The sequence below is a fragment of the Molothrus aeneus genome, chromosome 4 (genome assembly GCF_037042795.1).
Source record: "Molothrus aeneus isolate 106 chromosome 4, BPBGC_Maene_1.0, whole genome shotgun sequence".
NCBI classification, from domain to species: Eukaryota; Metazoa; Chordata; class Aves; order Passeriformes; family Icteridae; genus Molothrus; species Molothrus aeneus.
This window is the reverse complement of record NC_089649.1, coordinates 34593000-34611465: the sequence shown is the minus strand read 5'-3', so window position 1 is coordinate 34611465 and position 18466 is coordinate 34593000. Positions and strand designations below refer to the sequence as shown.

The window sequence follows — 18466 nt, the reverse complement described above, 5'->3', positions numbered from 1 at the left end:
CTTCTGACTTCTACATATTCCATGTGAAAAAATCCCAGGAATGTTGTGCTCAAAAGCAATACTTCAACATGACCATAAAGAATCACCTTCCACAGGGCTTTGGAAATACACCCTCATGTGTTGCCCCCAGTCCAACCTCTTCTTCATCCATTTCTGCTGCACTATTTAATATAGGACAGCAGGATTTATGCAGGGGCCTGTATGAATCAACAACAACAAAAGAAACCTTTCCATAAAAGTAATGATCTTGGCTCAACCCTGTGGTTATTAGAGTAATCCTGAGGGGAATAAGAAAGCCAAATTTAGAGAAAAGGAAGGCTTTAGCAAACAGAGAGAGATAATATTATGGGGAGATGAGAACAGAAAAGTGGAAAATAAGATAGCATGGAAACTTGCATTTGCTTTCAGCCTCAGACTTTCCCAGTTCCTTTTGAATAACCATGCCAGGGAGACTGCTTCTGCTGCTGCTTGCTTTTCTTTCAGAAATTCAAGCATTGGAATTCCACCCAGCTGATAAATTATGTAACAACATCAAGAATACACAGTTTATTTTTTTAACTTTAGCAATATCTCTGCCTGAACTTTGTAGTAAAAGACCTTGGAGAAAATGTTTGTAGTTCATTTCTTGATCAAATAACCTGAAAAATGAGCCAAAAGACAGTGGAGCAGCATTATAAAAACACAGAAATGATTAAATTTTTGAACTTCACACACATCAGCTATCTAAAAAGAAAAATATATATGAGTAATAACAGGACTGTTAAAACAAGCAAAGAGATCTATACAGACATTCAGTTTTTATTTTTATAAAAAAAGGTCAGATTTATTAGTGCCAATGTATGTTCATAGAAGGAAACAAAAACTAAGCTAATTTGAGTAGCAACTTACATCAAAGGATATCAAAATAATATTTCTTGTAAGTGAAACATAATACTTCATTTAAACTTGATTCTTGCAAACTAGAAGTCCTTGTTATCTGTCTATGAAGCCTTTAAAGAAAAGTTGCTACAGTCAAACAGGGTCCTGATAGAACTTGGCACATAAAGAAACAATTCCATATTCACCCATACAATACCTCTCACTCTCCTGGAGCACTCATTCATACAATACTTACATAATGCATATACATTATGACTAGAGCCATGTACGGCCTAAAGCACATAGAATATCTCAGTTCTAAATGTAACATATCTCTACATCAAAAGCAGGTCTCTGTATTTACAGCAGATGATCTCTCTCTGCAGATGGGGCTTTTGCTTGAAGATCCTTTTGTTAGTGTATGCTAAGATGCTCAAGTTGTCAAATTATTTATCAAATTATGAGTGTATCTACAGGAAGATCTGTCTGATTGTGTGCGAGGATTCTAAGGCAATAATAGTAGTTGTTCCACAGGAATAGCACTGCCATTGCAACCCACTTTCCATTGGAGCAGTAAAGCCTTCCTTCTCCAGATGCAGCCAGGTATAGTGAGACATTCATGATCTGCAAACTGTTGGCTCAAAAGTCTAAAACTTCTTGGTTTGTTTTTTTTTTTAATGTTCATGGAATAGCACCATAGAAATTCACACTTGGTATCAAAAAGATCCTGGGTCTGTTGCTTCGTTCTGCTTTTTTAACCATCATGGATAGTCTTGCTCTTAGGAAAAAAACCTAACAAAAACCTCTTTGGGAAACTTGTCTTTTGGACACTACTGCAGCCTCATTTCTGAGTAACTGAATCCAGCAAATAGCTCATTCACAAAAAGGTCCAAAGAAATAAAGCTTAGCAGTGGTTTCAAACGTACTGCTGAAAAAAAAATTCAGTAGGAGGAGTTTCAGATGATCCTTTACCATTTCTCTTTTTCATGGATACAGATTTTGATTCACGACAGGTTTTTATTTCAGTCTCTTTCTATATTCAGTGCAAAATAAGAGCACATCATCGGAGATAGCTTACTTAACCAGTAAACCAAACATTTTCAGATGCTTACACCATTAAAATTCAGTCAGCTAGTGATTGGTCACTAGTGATGACTGATGTAACAGTTCAGACTTCTCAGTCATTAGTAAAACAAAATACTCTATAGATCAGTTATGTTTCAGAAGTAGGATTTTCCAGTTTCAAAACACTGATAACCTGACACGACAGGTGAATTTGTAAAAAATACAGAACAATGCAGGAAGGCCTTCCCATTTCATATCTTCTTCCAAGTCCTTGTACACACAGTACGCAGGATTCGAAGTCAAAGCAACTAGGTAGAAGGACAGTATTTGAGTGTGTGACCTAAAAGAGCTTCTTTTCCTTCTAGACACCATACAATTGTCAGAAGGAAGAATGATCTAGAGGGTCACTTCCCCTGAATGATACTGATTGAATCCACACGCAGTTCTAGCAAATACTGGACCATGAAAAAAAGCTTTTCTATTCTCCCTGCATGCCAAGTCCTTTCACAAGCTCTGCAGAGACAGTCAAGTATGGAGCCTGCACATCGTCCTCTTGACTATTCTACTGGGATAGGTGATTTTCTTCTTTTATTTTATATCAGTCTCTGGTATTATAAGTCAGCATTTCAACTGAACTTATATTAATCATTTGTGCTAATAACTTCAGTTTTTTTAAAAAATGACACGCCTTCCTTCCTTTCACTGTGCGTTCTTTCTTTCTCACTCTTTTTTTCTGGCATAGAGGTTCTTGTGTTATTTTTTGGTGTGCACGCTATCTGGATATTTTATACTTCTGTATCGTATATGAAATCCTTTCTTGTTGATCGTATCATCAGTGTGAAAGTGAAGTAAAAGAGATTCTCCTGCTGAATAAATTTCTTCTGGTGGCTAAAATAAATAAATAAAAGAAAAAAAATTATCTGTCCTCTCTGTGTATTCATACACTATGAATATTATGAATATTTCTCTTTTTCTGCTACACCTCATCATGTAATTCCACTGTGTCTCATACAATGCCATTTGTCATCATAGGACAGAACAGTTCTGTCTCATTGTGCTCTCACTTATAGGCTAGAGGCAGACTGAGGAAATAACCTAACTCCTAGTTTTTCTCTAGTTCTGCTGGAGAAAGAAAGTGACTGGGCAGGACCATATACAATATTCTAAATTTGGATAAAAACCAGAGGCCAATACCTATTTTCTATCTTATTTTTCACAGCCTTCATGATGTCCTATTTTATTACTGAAGCACATTTATCAGAAGTAGCAGCTGAACTACCAATTCCTTCTTCTAAAGTTGAGAGGGTGGTAATAAGTACTAACATACATATTTTTCCCATTCCAGTTTAGATAATTTTGCATTTTATTTTCAATAGATTTTCTATTTAATTGTATCTATCCCATGCGGCATCTGAAGCTATTCATTTACATCTTATCAGAACCAAACCACCACCAATGCAAAACCACTCCACCCCAAACCCCCAAAAGAAGAAAATAATTCAGACCATTTTCTGGTTTGCTGCCCCTGTACTTTTAAACACAGTAACAAAGTAAAATATTGTTTTGTGTGAATTAGTAGATTTTACTCAGTTGTAGCATTTCCCCTAGAATACATCCCCTGCAGCTCAAGTGGAAGCACCTTTTGTGCATCATTAATTAGTGTTCAAAAATGCGCTAAAAGGATTTAAGCCAGTTTACAGGTAACTTGTCTGAATGACTAAGATGTTTGATCCAGCTCAGAGGCTGAAAAAAGTGGCACATAATTGCTTAAGAGCTCCCATCATCTTATATAGTCTTTGAAGCCTTTTATCTAGGCAAAGAGTATATGTACGAAAGTGTGCCTGCACTGGCACACATATAAAGAATTGATGAGGACTTGTGGGATCATTGCGTTAGTTTTCTCAAGGCAGGCAGCCAGCAGATCAATGCAAGTCTAAAATGAGAAATAGGATACAGTATTTTCAGGGTGTTCTCTGGCCAACTTCATCCATGTCTTACAGTTAAAACATGCCAGAATGAATATAGGATTTCACGGCTTTCTTAAGGCCCATATTAATCACCCAAGTTAGGAGCATATTTTTTTTCCTAAAATCAGACTTAAAAGTCAATGAGCATACTATAAATACTCCCCAGCTGCCCCTCCTACTTTAAAATGTAGCATCTTTCCAATTCAAAGAACTTTAATGTAATAATTTTTAACACTGATGCATTTCCCTCTATATAAGGAAAAAAAGCTGCTAACTTTTATTTGTGTGCTGATAAACATGCCAGCTCCTTAAAGGTTAACATAACATTATAATACTTTGGTCAAAAAATATATGAGAATTTATTTATTGAAAATATTTCACTACTACTACAGGCCTGCAAATTTATTCATTAAAATATGAGGTAGATAATCTAGTACCCTTACTATAAGGTGTTTTAACTGAATTTCATGACCCTTACCTTCCTCTGCCTTGTCTTTCTTATCTTTTTGCAGAAACGAAAAATAAAAAAAAAGTTTGTACCTATTTACTTACCCCAGATCCACAAAATCGACCAAGTCTCACTGCTGTCTTATCATGACCATCAAAAAGCTCCACATAGTCGTAGCCACAGTCTGCCTCTTCCTCAACCTCAAAAGTCTGGAACATCAACTCGACGCGGGCGCCGCGCTCGGCCACCAGCAGCCAGTCGCAGTCGGCCTGAACCGGGTAGTTGTTATCACCAAACTGAGCATGTGAGTACAGGTCTTTGGGCTTCAGTTCAGCTTTCAAACGACCACCACACTCTAAATGGAGGGGGGAAAAAAAAGATTAAGAAGTTTATTCAGTACAAATTTGTGTTTTCTTTTCATAGATGCACAGTCTCATTCAGGCTGTGTGCATTTTAATGTCACAAGCACGTTAATCAAACAAGCTGAGAAACAAGTACTACACAGTATGAATAGAACTCCATCATTCTGAGTTTTCTTATATAAATTCTCTTCTATAACTAGAAAGACTTGAATATAGTTCAGAATTTTCATCTGAAAGACAAAGACAGGGAACACCAAAGGAATGTGACTTAAGCGATATGACAGTCTTTGAGCAGGCACTGGAAAGATTCTTGTGGCCAGCAAAACAGTTGCTATAAGGGTATCCACATTTCAATGGTGGTGCTTCCACAGGAGTTAATGACACCGTTTGCAAGTGATAGGGGAGGATCAGATCCAGCACACTCAGTGATTGAATGCAAAACTTTTTTGTTTCACACTAGTGTCAGCTTTAACCATAACGTGGCATCTGGAGAGCCAGCTCAATACTAAACACCACTGCAAAGCTGGCTGCCTTGTTTGCTGTGTAGTTCATGAGCAGGCTTTTCTCTGTAAAAGTGTGGGCCAGGAGAAAGCTGCTGCTACCAGATGAAGTCTTGTATCTGAAAGCCTGTTCTTAAGGCAAGCCTTTGGCAGGAGATCCATGCCTTTTGTCAAAACCATTATTTTAGCATAAATCTCTATTTGTACGCAGTTGCAAAATGGATGTGGGGCTTTAGAGCTTGTTTATACTGCTCAAAGAGTTCAAAATTTAAATATGAATTAGCTGTAGTGTAAAGGTGAATAAGGTGTAAAACAAATAAGTAACAGTGTCATTAGAACCCAATGAAGAACATATGAAAATTGTACTTAAGAAAAAAATGCATTGTTTCCAATATGCATCATATTTCCAAAAGGTGGGTGCAGGCTTTGTTACTTTACATGTACGAAGATTTCAATGCAAATAGAATAATTTTGGTTTTGTTTCTCATCAAGAACAAATCATCTCTTACAGCACTTGATAAAAACATCAAGTGCAAATGAGCTTGAAAAAAATACTGAGAATCACAAGTTTAGATTTAATTTTTATAAATAAATAGATAATTTTACCTGCATTTAAAAATATGTAAATATTATTGATTGATCATTTTAGAGTAACCTGAAACAAAGAGCAATATTCAAATCTTTCTAAGCTTTGGTGAAGAGAGACTTTGAATTTTACTTCACGGACTCCACCCACACTAAACATGACCAATTGCACTATTATATTGCAAGGAGTCACATTTCAGCTAAGAGATAATAACGGTAATGACCAAATCCTTACTTTTTAAAAAGAGTGGGTTTTTTCTTAATAGGGTAATGAAGGAATAAAACCAGGAAATATAATTTAGAAGTAATCCATTATGCATGAATAGTTCATAATGAAATTTCTTTTTTTTTTGCTCTTAAAGAACAAATAAGAGCACATGATAAAACATTGGCAAGAAAGATAGTTCAAACAGTTACTTCTCATTGATATTCTAATTTACTGGTTTTTCTCCCTATTCTGAATTTCATTTGGAGTTTTTTGTTGTTGTTTTTGGGATTTTTTTGGGTTTTTTTGTTGAGGGGAGAGGGGGTTTGTTTTGGATTTATTTTTTGTTTGACTGGACTCTTGACAACATTAGGAACATCTCACCGCCTCAGACAACAAACAGCTGCAAACAAGACAACATTTAATGAACTGTCTGCATTCTTTCCCTCTGCTTGCTACAGAGGACAGGAGCTTAAAGGAGAGTTGTAGCCATACAACCAAACAAATTGAGCAGTAGTTTCCTGATTGTTCAACAAGCCAGACAGTTGGGAGAACCTTAAACCCACACCATCTGAACTAATGAAACAAGATTATAAATTTGATTCAACACTCCTATACTGAATTATTATAGCTATTTTGGAAGCAACACAGGCATCTAAACTGAGTGACATCTGAGATATCCAAATTTGTTTGAGACATCCTCCCAGCACTGACCAGATATGAATAGAACCTACAGTAGATCTGCAACCTCCTAGAGCAGTGGCTGGAAGCCAGGCACCATAAATGAAGCTGTCCAGAAGAGAACTAGATGCCTGAGTTAGGGCAGACAGATCACTCCCCGAGCAATGATGTTTAATGTTCTGTCAGGAGCATTTTTATTAATTCCTCTTGGATGGGTTATGCCTTTTCTGAGAGGAGAAAATATGACAGAATCTCCTCTAAAACTGTTGCACTTTCAAAACAGCATTTTATAAGTTTTGCTCCACCCAAGGAAGCCTTTCTAGCCAGTTTATTTTTTAAGATTTACTGTATTTGCTGCTACATTTTTATCCTGTTTTCTGAAGTATTAAATGGAAATTTTGAAATCAGATAGCACTTCAAGCCAAAAAGTGTCATAGAAGGGAAATCATCATTGACAACTCCACTGGAATAGTAAGGGGCCATTGAATGATGAAGATGCCAGGAATGCAGCAGCAGAGACAGCTCTGGGCACAGAATCCAGCTACTCATTCACTGCTATTTTGTTACAGCCGTCCTTTCAGTGAGTGAGTTCTGCCAACATGTTAGAAGAGATGGGAGCAGCTTCCTCAGCACTCCCTGTCTGTCTGTACAGGTATACAGGATCAAACACAACCTTGTCTGCTCCTATTGCACACCATCAACGATTTTTTCCCAGAAAAGATGAACTAAGGGAATACAATCCTCTGCCCATACACTTCCTAGGTATCTGCTCATTCACATGTGCCCACAGCACAGGGGTAAAATTCTCACAGAATTCTCACAGAGGGTCTGTGTTTGGCTCAAAGCTGGAAGAAGAGAGTGTGAGAACTGAGCTGTCCTTCATTCAAACACTATCTCCAGGTACATACCAGAGATGAGGGCTCATCTCAGGGAGCAGTCTGTGCAACAGCAGCTGACAGAAATAAATGTCCTCTCTTAAGGAGGTAAACTTTGTAGTTTTTTATAGCATTCTTAAAATCTGGGTAGATTTTATTTTTCTCAGTTTCTCAGAAAAGCACATGCTTGTCCATGCTATAAATGTTTTTATATTTAAGGCACATAAAATTTAGCAGGTCATAATAAAACTTGCAATCTTTAGAATTTAGGGAGTGTATATCTGAACTTTGTTCACATACTGATTGCTACAGTTCTGCAAACTGAAAGTGAGGACAATAAATGAAACAGCAGTTTTACCATACCTGATCTAGCAAGAGTTCTGACCTTTAATTATATACTCTAAGGTAATTAAAAATGAGTAATTATTACTTCTATCGAAATTTTCATCTAAGGGAAAATGTTACTGTAGTAGGGAAAGCAAAACATTGTATGCTTGTATAACAGAATTTTCCACAAGAAAAAAAACTGAGTTACAGGTAGCTAAACTTTTCACTTTCAAGGCCCAGATCATAAAGATTTCATATACTGTTGTCTACTGTCTTTCTCAGAAAGGGAAATTCACTTACTAAAGATTTTGAATTATTTAGAACAAATCAGAAGGAAAAAAAAGACAAAAGGCTAGCACTGATATATATGAGGATTTTTTAGCTGAGCATCACACATCAACTTGGTGGATACTTTGGTTAATATCATATTACACTAACCTTGTAGTATTACAATTACTTTATTATATATTATTATATATTATATAGATAATATATTATTAATATAATTATATCTATATAAAATAATGTTTATAAATTTATATAAAAATAATGTTATATTTTATATAATATATATTATAATATATATTATTATATATTATTATATTTTATTACAATGTAATAGAACTCACTACCTTTATAATTCTATTCATAACTATTGCCTATCATTAAAACTTATCTCCTAGAAGATATATTTATGAAATATTTTCTGAATTATTTATTGCCTGGATAAATAAGAATGAACTCTGGAAAGTAAAGACAGACATTATAATTGAAGATTAAAATAAACGTCAAAAAGCCCCTAATCCCCTTGTTTTACTACAGGCACTGGATGTTCAGAGGTTCAGCACTAGAGGCCACTGTAAGCCAAGCAACATCAGGGGAAAAATCTATACACTGAAAATGTCCCAGAAACTCTATAAATGCAATTACAAACCACTGTTTCCAACTTCAGTGACTTCTGCCAAACAAGAAAACTGAATGGTAAATATGAAGAATATTATATTCTAAAGGTCCTAAAAAGTCTTTAATGTTGTTTTTTCCTTATTCTTCTTTAGTTTGTCTTTTGTTTTAAGCACTACAGGAAAGAAATATCTGTTTACATGAAACCCAGATTTTTGTTTAAGTTAGAACAGGAAAGTAATGGAGGTGCATCACATATCCCAGTTAAGTGTTGTCATTACAAATACAGTGAAAAGATATTCAATCTTTTATGATCTCAAGTCAAGAATCCTAAGGAACCTCATTTCTTATTTGACTCTATTTTAACACCTTTTAATTTCTTACCTATGAGAGAAAGAGAGACAGAGAGAAAGGAATATCTAAAATATTAGAGAATACTTTCTGCAATCTCAGACTTTTCCTACTGGGTTTAAGGCTTCATTAGATACAGCTGTTACATCTGTGAACTCATCCCACTCCTACAAAAAAAAAAAAGTCTGCACATCAACCACTAAAGAACAATGGGTAAGTTATTAGTAAAGAGCACACCATGATCTCTGACCTGTAGAGTGAGTTGCTTGGAAGCCTTTCCTTTGAACTGAAGCATCAGAAATAAAGCGGAGGAACATTTTGTTTCCAGTAGCAATGAGAGGATCTGGTATTTTATTGCCACATAAGCGTCCCAGGATTGGCGATTTTTCACTTTCACCATCAAACACTTCCAAGTGGTCATAAGCACATTCTTGATGTTGCTCTATTTCAAATTCATTGAATGTCTAGGGGAAAGAAAAGTAAAATTAGCCATTGTGGGACTGTATTTACACGGTACATACATACACATGTTAATATGTTGTAGAGTACAAAGATGCAGTTAAAATGACAGATTTAACATTACTGCTTCTACAAGCCTGTAGTTGAATAACATATTGATCTTATTAATCTTTTATTGGAATAAAAGACACTGAACTTCAAGAGTGCATCATCCTTCATACAGAAAGGCATTAGCATCTTTATAAAAACTACTACCTATAATAGAATATTACTTATAAGAGAATATTAAATCTAGAATAGTACTGCCTTTCTGCTAAATTTGCACTGTTTTTAGGATTATTCCAAATTTCACAGAGCATTCAAAACAGCAAAATGACAGAAATTACTATTCCTTGCATTGTTGAGGATTGATAGAAACATCTGCAAAGCATAATGGCTCCCCCCCTGCCCTTTTCTAAAACCTACATCACACTGCAACTAAAGCCTCTGAGAATGACTTTTCCACATGAAGTTTTATGCATGAAAGCTATATTTTCTAATCTATTATTTAGAGATTTGTTTTCCTATTCTTACAACTTAATGATGTTTCAGACTTCACCCTTCATGCTAAGGTCACATTTTTACTAGCAAAAGCATTGTGAAAAACAACAAAATTGTGTTAATTGTTTGTTGGAACAAACTTCAGGCATTTCCAAAAAGTGTATGCCATGCCTGACAGAAACTGTTAACACACATACAACTAATACCCACATTTCAGATCTGGAAGACTATCTTCCAAGACTAGAATGATATAAACAAAGTTATTTCAAGGGGACATCTAAGATTTTTCAGATAAGAGTTTTTGACCAGGGCTAAATTTCAACAACCCTGAAGCTTAATATCTGGTAATTTCTCCTCATGTGAACACTGTGAAGGCAATATACATCTTTGTGAATTTTGTATAGAGTAAGCAACAATTTAAGGTGGAATTCAAAATATATTTTGTTCAACAGAACAACATAAAACCACCAAGTACACATGCTTTCATGAGTAGTCATGTAGCTGACTGTTTATGAAAAAAAACTTCAGAAGGCCCCAAACAAAACCCCATAACCCAAACAGAATAGGATTAAGAAACAATAATTAAAAGGAATAAAACTGAGCTATCAAATACCAAGCAAATATCACAATTAAGCATTCTCTCTGGTACACCAAAACAAATCTGACCTACCAAATCACTTGTAGAACCCTGAGAGTGTGAAATGCAATGGTAATTTATATTAAAAGCTGACCTAAAGAGCTAACACAGTTTTTTTTTCTCCCAGAGAACTTCAATACTCAGAATACCACTTATTTTATGTGAAGAACTGTGTGATGCAGCAAATGCAGGTTCATTTCATGGTGAAAGTTTGGGGTTTACATTAAGGGATTGAAACTGCAGAGGCAATGAAAATAGCCATACAGCCATCACTCCTGCTGCTCTTGAATTGTGGTCAGTCATCCTACTTTTATGATGCCAACTATGTGTTGTCATTCATACCAAAATAAAATCTGATGGATTAAGAAAATCCCAGAAAGCTGAGAAACTAAGTCTCAGTAAGGGAGTTACTTAAACACAGTGTTGAGTCAAGCCAACTTGGAATCAATGGGAGCAATAGGCATGATCCAAGAGCAGCCTGCAGAAATTCATTTTTTTTAGAGGAAAATTAGATCTGTTTTGTTGACTTCTCACCAGCATGAAAAAAACCCCAACAAAACCAACCCTCTCCAGGAAGCATATCTCATTATGAACTACAAGGCACATCTATTATTTTGAATATTTGACTTCTCACTGGGATTCCCAAACCTGCAGAAGCACAGTACATGTTATATTGGGTCCCTCAAACATGACCAGAAAAAGTCCTAAATCTGTTGTGGGTATAGCAATCTATTCTAGCAATTCCAAAGGGAATGCAAAGAAAACTTGCTTTTTAAAGGAAAATCTGATCTTAATGCGCGTAGTCCTTTAAAATCAGAAAATGTCTGATATTTTAAAATACCCAAAGACAGTCTCAGTTTTTTAAAGGTCAGCCAGTTGCTTGCAAGTTTGAAAGAGGAGAACTGACATAAACTTCCCTTAACCATAACTGAATAGTTGCTGCCAACAGAGTTCACAAATGATCTAATAAAGTTGGTAGTGTAATTAAATCACACCCTCTCTTCCTGGGACAAATACTTTTGAATTCCTACCCCACCATGACTATTTTAACTCCATGTGATATGTCTCCTTAGTGGGAATGATACTCAGAAATGTTCCATATAGCTTCTGGCCATCCAGCCCTTTCTATCTACAGCACTCAACCAAGTAGATACGTTGGTGGCACTTATGGACAGCTGCCTGGAGGGGACACTTAAGTCTGTCTCTTATAAACATCCGGCTGATTAGCTCACGGAAATCAGTCTCTCTGCTATGTACATTTTCAAAGCCATCTTTATCTACGTGCTTCATTTAAAAGTTCTGAAGTGCATACCCTTTTTTTTCATAGGCTTTTTAATTGCACCAAATAATTGAATTTAGCCCGTACAGGAAGACACTTTTCAATGGTTAGCAGAGTGAGGGCAATCACAACAAAAGATTAGTTTCTATACCCACACCCATCTTGAAAAAGAGAGCACAGCCTCACAATTCTTGTGGTTTGTTACCATGAAGTAACCAATCCACTTCTTCAATCTGAACAAGAAAACTATGAAAAGTAAACTTAAACACAGTGTGAAAGAGAAAATAATCACCCAATGTGGAATTATGGTATTAATATTATTGATATGGGACCTCGCTGTACTGCACAACTTAAAGATATTGTACACGCAGAATTTAGTAACTGACCCTACTGGATTGCACAGAAGAGCAGATCTCAGACTCTAAATCATGGAGCAATTGTTGAAAATTCTATCTAGTAAAATTCTGTATATTTTTTCAGTTCCATTGGCAAAAGCCAATTTAAAATACCTTTTCTTTCTAAAGTAGACCATGGAATATTTGGCTGAAGATATCTGAATGTTGGAATTTCGCCTGCTGTGGGTATAAGTATTGGAAAAGCTTTTACAGTAACATGCCTATACCTGGCTGGCTTTAGTTTATTCAGCCAGTATGAAGAACACTTGCTCAGAAGCAGCAGTAAGGAGGCTGCCTGAATTAGAAACCTATTTTTTAACTCTTGGAATCGACAGAGCATGCACACCACTCATTCTCCACCACCACCATGTCCTCCAGTACAGTTCAACTGTTTTACTTTTGGCAAACAGGGATCAATACACAATCCCACATCAGCACCAGTAACAGGAGTGGTTTAACCCCAGGCAGCAGCCAAGTCCCACACAGCTGCTTGCTCACTGCCCCACCAGTAGGACTGGAGAGAGAATTGGAAGTGTGAAAGATAGAAAACTTGTGGGCTGAGATGAAGACATTTTAATGGGGAAAGCAAAAGCAGCTCACACAAGTAAAGCAAAACAAGGAATGAATTCACTGCTTCCCATGGGCAGGCAGGTGTTCAGCCATCACATCTGCCCCACCACCACTCCAAATACCATCCCCTTCCTCCTTCTTCCCCCAGTTTGATATCCTGAGCATGATGTCTATAGTCTGGAATGTCCCTGTGGTCAGTTTGGGCCACCTCTCCTGGCTGTCTCCCCGCCAGCTTTCTCTGCAATCCCAGCTTCCTTGCCAGCAGAAAAAGCCTTGGTTCTGTGTAAGCCCTGCTTAGCAATAGCAAAAACATCTCTGTATTATCAACATTGTTCAGCTCAAATCCAAACCACAGGCCCATACCAGCCACTGTGAATAAAATTAATTCTACCCCAGCCAAAACCAGGACAAGGGGTTTGGGTTTGCTAAGGTTGGCAGTTATGAGATTGGAATATACCCTTCATCCCTGCACAATTACTGCCTATTGCTTGTACCTCTGAAACAGAGATATCTCTCTCCTTAACTTTATTTGCTCCAAAACAGTTGAAAAATCAATTTAAGAAGTTTAAATATATGTAAGGCCAGCTTTTGTTGTGGCTGTCCTGCAAGTAAGCTGCAGAAGACATGCTGGGGCTGAGCTCAAAGCAAAAGCCCTATTGGCAGGACTGTGCCTTTGGCCTCATACAGAGGCCACATAACCTCAGTAAACCTGCAAAGCCATCTAAGCTCTGCTAGGTCTGTCTTTGGACACCAGCACTGTCCCCAGCCAGCTGGACACCGAATTCACAAATCTACTCCAGGCTGCTCTTCTACTTACATTAAAATTTGAAACCACTTTAAAATGAGAAATCCAGATTCTCAGAGTTTTTGTATCTTTTTTCCTTCTCAGAAAAACAGAACAGGAAAAGGTGTGTGTGGAGGACTGCTCATAACTCAAAATTTTGCTTTTTCTATATACTGGAATTTGTGTAAATGGCTTCTGCCATACTTGCCAAAACTTTGCACAAGTTTTATGAGTTGTAACAATGATATAGTAAAGTCTGACAGGAGGAAAGCGCTCCTCCTGCCTTTGCTGTAGAGAGTATTTCCAATCACTATAAACTTAAATCACAACTCTATGATATTGAGTAGTCCCTGTTGGCCAGAAATGGACAGGATTCAACAAGTTTTTAAAATAGTTTACCTCTGGGATGCAAACTGACAGTAAGGTTTAGTAACAGTTTCATATCATTGAGCAGTCATTTGAGAAGCTGACTTGATGGAAGAAAAGCTGAAAAGGAAGGGAAAGCAGAGACTCACCAGTTTGACCCTCTGCCCAGGGGTGGCACTGATTTCCCACGTGCACTCCTTCCTGCTGGGATACTTGTCAGGCCAGTTGGGACTTGTGATGATGCCATTGGGACTGTGGATCTTCTGCTCACACTCAGCTGTGCCAATAGGGATAGCAGCAGTTAATCTGGGGGTCAGCATTCAGAAATAGTCAACAAAGTACTATTTTTTGTCAGGGCAGCCACCAAGTGGAAAGGATTTTTAAGAAGATAGGTAAGCATGCTTTTCAGAGTGCATAGTCATGTTATTCCCCTCAGGCATGTGCTTTAGAGAATTAACCCAGCATGTTTCTTTATGGATTGTTGTGAAACATACACTGCTGTTTACAATGGATGGCTTTTTTTCAGAGAAAGTCTTATACAGGAATAAACATAAGATAAATATAAAGGACTTTCTCATTCCCCCCACCCTACATACAAGTAAGTGTGTAAATCCATATGAAAATCTCACTACTCCAACTTCAAAAGAAATTTCTCAAACAATTTATTTTTTTCTCTTCTTGGTAATTTTCACTGCAACTTCAGAGCAATCAATTTGATTTGTAAATCACAGCTTCTAGGTAAACATATACACAATGTGAGAATAGCTAAGACTAAACTGTAAGTATGTACAAAAAGCAGCCTAGTCACTGAATTTGCAACTAAACCACTAGCACCCAGAACTAAAAGAAGGCATTTTTGTATTTACTTTTAGCAATCTCAATTTGCTTTCTAAATATCAGAGAATTCTTTGAAAGAAAAAAAAAAGACCTTTTAGAGTGGGCAACTAAAACCAGTGAAAATGCAAATAATTCACAAAGGGCATGTCTTTACTCTCAGATTAAATCCATGCTAGAAAACATTGAGACATTACAGCAGCTCTCACAATATTGGACACTTGAGGTTCATTTGCAGAGAATTTAAATTCTACCTAAGTCCCAAAGCCTATTGTTTTCTTGAAGGTAGCCACCTCGAGAGAGACAAAGGAAGAAAGATGCTCAGGGCTTTGCTGGAACTTAGATTGTCTGAACATGTCGCCTAAAACAAACCCAGAAAGAGTAGATATGGTTTCAACCTGGCTGTGAGGAAACTAACTGCTACTGATAGCAGCTAATCACAACTTTACCAGGCTTCTCTCCAGAAACTCTACCCCAGTGTTTAATACAGCCTTAGATAAATACTTTATCAGAGCTTTAAATATTCTACACTTCACAGAACTATTGAAAGTAGCACTCTGTGCCAACGATCCCAAGTTTTCCAAACTTCATTCCTGTGGACCTCAAACTCAGCCCACACAAATGCTGGGGATGGAGGGGATGGGAAAGGGGAGGGATGTTGTTGCGTTTAAACCCAAACGTCTAAAACCCCATTACCGAGAACTTCTTTTCCTTTCTTTTGTTTGAAAGGAGAGCTACAGAAAGCTTTCTGCGAGACAGCTGTGTAACCAACCACTCCACTGCCTTCCTGCTCACCTTCCTTGCAGTCATGTTTATTTTCGTGTAGCACAAATCCATTCCGGCACTGGCAGACGTAGCTTCCCACTGTGTTGATGCACTCGTGCTGGCAGCCCCCGTTGTCCTTGGAACACTCATCCTTGTCTACAAAACACACAACAAGCTCAGGTGAGCACAGAGCTCCCAGCAGACCTTGCTACCAAGAGGAGCATGGAGCCTGAGGCCAGAGCAGGATAAGCTACAGCACAGTCACTCTTCCCAGTGAGGCACTTTTGTGGTGCCTTAGTTTTAGGTCACTCTTTGCTCAGCCTGCAGCCTTGCTCTGTGGCACAAAGAGTCTGTCTCATCTTTCTAGAAATTGAGCACTAGTTCCTAAGAGAGAAGAAGACTAGTAAAACAAACAAGCTAGAACAAAGGAGGTAAGACATTGACCAGCTTTTACTCTTTCAAGTGGTCTAGCTGGTAAAAGTTTCATAAATATCCAGTTTTATTTTAGTAAACAATGGTAGTGTAGTTTATGGACAACACATATTATTCCAGCTTTGTGCAAATTCCATAATGGTGATATCTTGAAAGGAACACATAGATCAAAAAAAGACTTTAACTTCTACACATTAAACATGTAAGAAGAGAAAGATTTCACATAAGCTTTTCTAATAAGTTGGGCTTTTTTCCCCAGCAGAGTGACAGTGTGCTTTACTTTTAATGAATCTGGACATTATAGACCATCACAAAAAGACAAACATTTCATTGAAAGAAAAAAAAAAGAATTTGGCATTAGTTAGTTCAGGAGCTACAATGTAGCACACAGTTCTGTTTATTAACATATAATCCTTCAAAAGAGCTTTTAGTGTGTTAGAAATAAAGCAGAGAGTAGTGAAGGAAATATGACCTGCATTAAACAGCTACAAATTCATTGCATGGAAAAAAGCCAAACTAGATTAACAGGCTGTCATAGTAGCAAGAGGCCTCTGCTGCCATGCTTCTATGTCATTCAGCTGTTCTTGCTTTAGGTGAGGCTGGTCCCTTTAAAAGAGGCAGACTTCTTCTGACATGTATATACACGTACATGCATATATGTGTGCACATCTATATAACTATAAATGTACACACACATATGTATACATTCTTAGATATAAAAATATATGGATATAGATATATATATATATGTATATAAAGACACACATATTAAACCTCCCCTGTATTTTACTAAATGTGCCATTTCAACATGTAAAAAAGAGGAGGAAAAAGAGCAAAGGAATTTTGGTCATCCCAGAGGTCTGGTCGTTGTGGGTTGGAATGCAGACCATTTACCCCCTTCAGTCTTACTTACCTTGGAAAGCAACAGTTAACATTATCTCCAAACAAGGCAATGTGATATTTCACACTTTACCAGGTATGGCAAGAATTTCTATAGATTAGAAGCCACCATGGATGATTTAAGTCTCTTTTCACTGTCTTACTCATGCATTTTTTCCGTGCCCTTACTGATGCTCATATTCAGTAACACAACAAAGGAAATTTGCATTGTAATTGCATACACGTCATCTTCCTCTGCCAAAATGTTTTTCAGCACTTGACCTGTTGACTTGCAGGTCCTTCCATAAAAATCAGCTTATACTTATAATACAAGATGATAATGTGCATTTATTGGTAAATTCTGCATGTCAAACCCAAGCATCCACTGCATTTTGTACTGTAACTCTCAAATCTGTTTGCACCTAAAGTTTTTGGAAGCTTTCTGCAAATGTGAACAGATCTGAAGGTTAAGAAAGAGTTGAAAACATAGATACCTCTTGGAACCATACATTCAAAGAGATACTACTTGTCATTTTGATGATGAAAGGAAGCACAGAAGCTCCACAATACACTGTTTATGCACCTTGCAAAGCAAGTCCCTAACTGAGGTAGCAAATCTATGCAATGTCGAACCAAAGTCATAATTTTGCAAAAGCAAGCATTATCACAAATTAATTCCACATTGCAAGTGAAGAACAGTAGCAATCAACTGAGAAATTAGAACTATTATGAACAAAATTCTTCAATACTTCCCTCCTAAGTATTAGCTTGTAATTTTCCACCAGAAAAACAAAAGGAAAGGAAGGCAAGCTCAAAATGCATTCAAGTTAGGTTTTCAAGTACAGAGTAGGCACACAAATTCTAAATAAATAAAAGTCCTGACCATTTTCATCATCCACCAAACTCTATAAAAACACTGAAAAGTATTTTAACTTTAGATATGTTTATATTCGGCAAAATAATCTCTTAAGAGACAAGCGCATAAGCAAATAGTCCCACGTTGGATGTCCTCAGAAATAAAATAATGGACAGAAGGTACAAAGGAGAAGTTTTGGAACACATTTGAGCTACAATAATTACTTGTACATAGTTAATCAAGGATGCAACTGTTGAACAAGCCTTCCTCACACTTCATAATTGAGAACAGACTTTCTGTCAAATTGATTGCCCAGTTTAAAAATTTGTGAAAAAACCCCCAACAATTAGTCTGTATTAGTTACAAGAACAAATGTTTTGCCATGTAAAAACAAAACCATTTGTTATGCTGACAGATGGAAATGAGTACCCCCAATTTTAAATGGATACTTTCTTTCTTTTCTCATTTCAGTACCCAGAAGAAGGAAAGATCCATTCTCAAGAAAATAATACATTGAATCATTCTGAGGACAAATGGTCGTACCTC

The 18466-nt window shown here is 36.9% G+C and overlaps 1 protein-coding gene across 1 annotated transcript in view; it reads right to left on the bottom strand.

The window, feature by feature from the left end:
• Positions 1–802: 802 nt before the first annotated feature.
• The window catches only part of TLL1 (tolloid like 1), a 124997-nt gene continuing 107333 nt past the window's right edge, over positions 803–18466 (bottom strand). Inside the window, exons 17-21 of the mRNA XM_066549052.1 lie at positions 15784–15909; positions 14304–14431; positions 9375–9588; positions 4443–4693; positions 803–2811 (exon numbers count right to left, since the gene is read on the bottom strand). Of these exons, the coding sequence (XP_066405149.1) occupies positions 2677–2811; positions 4443–4693; positions 9375–9588; positions 14304–14431; positions 15784–15909 (854 nt within the window). The 3' untranslated portion in view covers positions 803–2676. The remainder of the gene's footprint in view (positions 2812–4442; positions 4694–9374; positions 9589–14303; positions 14432–15783; positions 15910–18466) is intronic.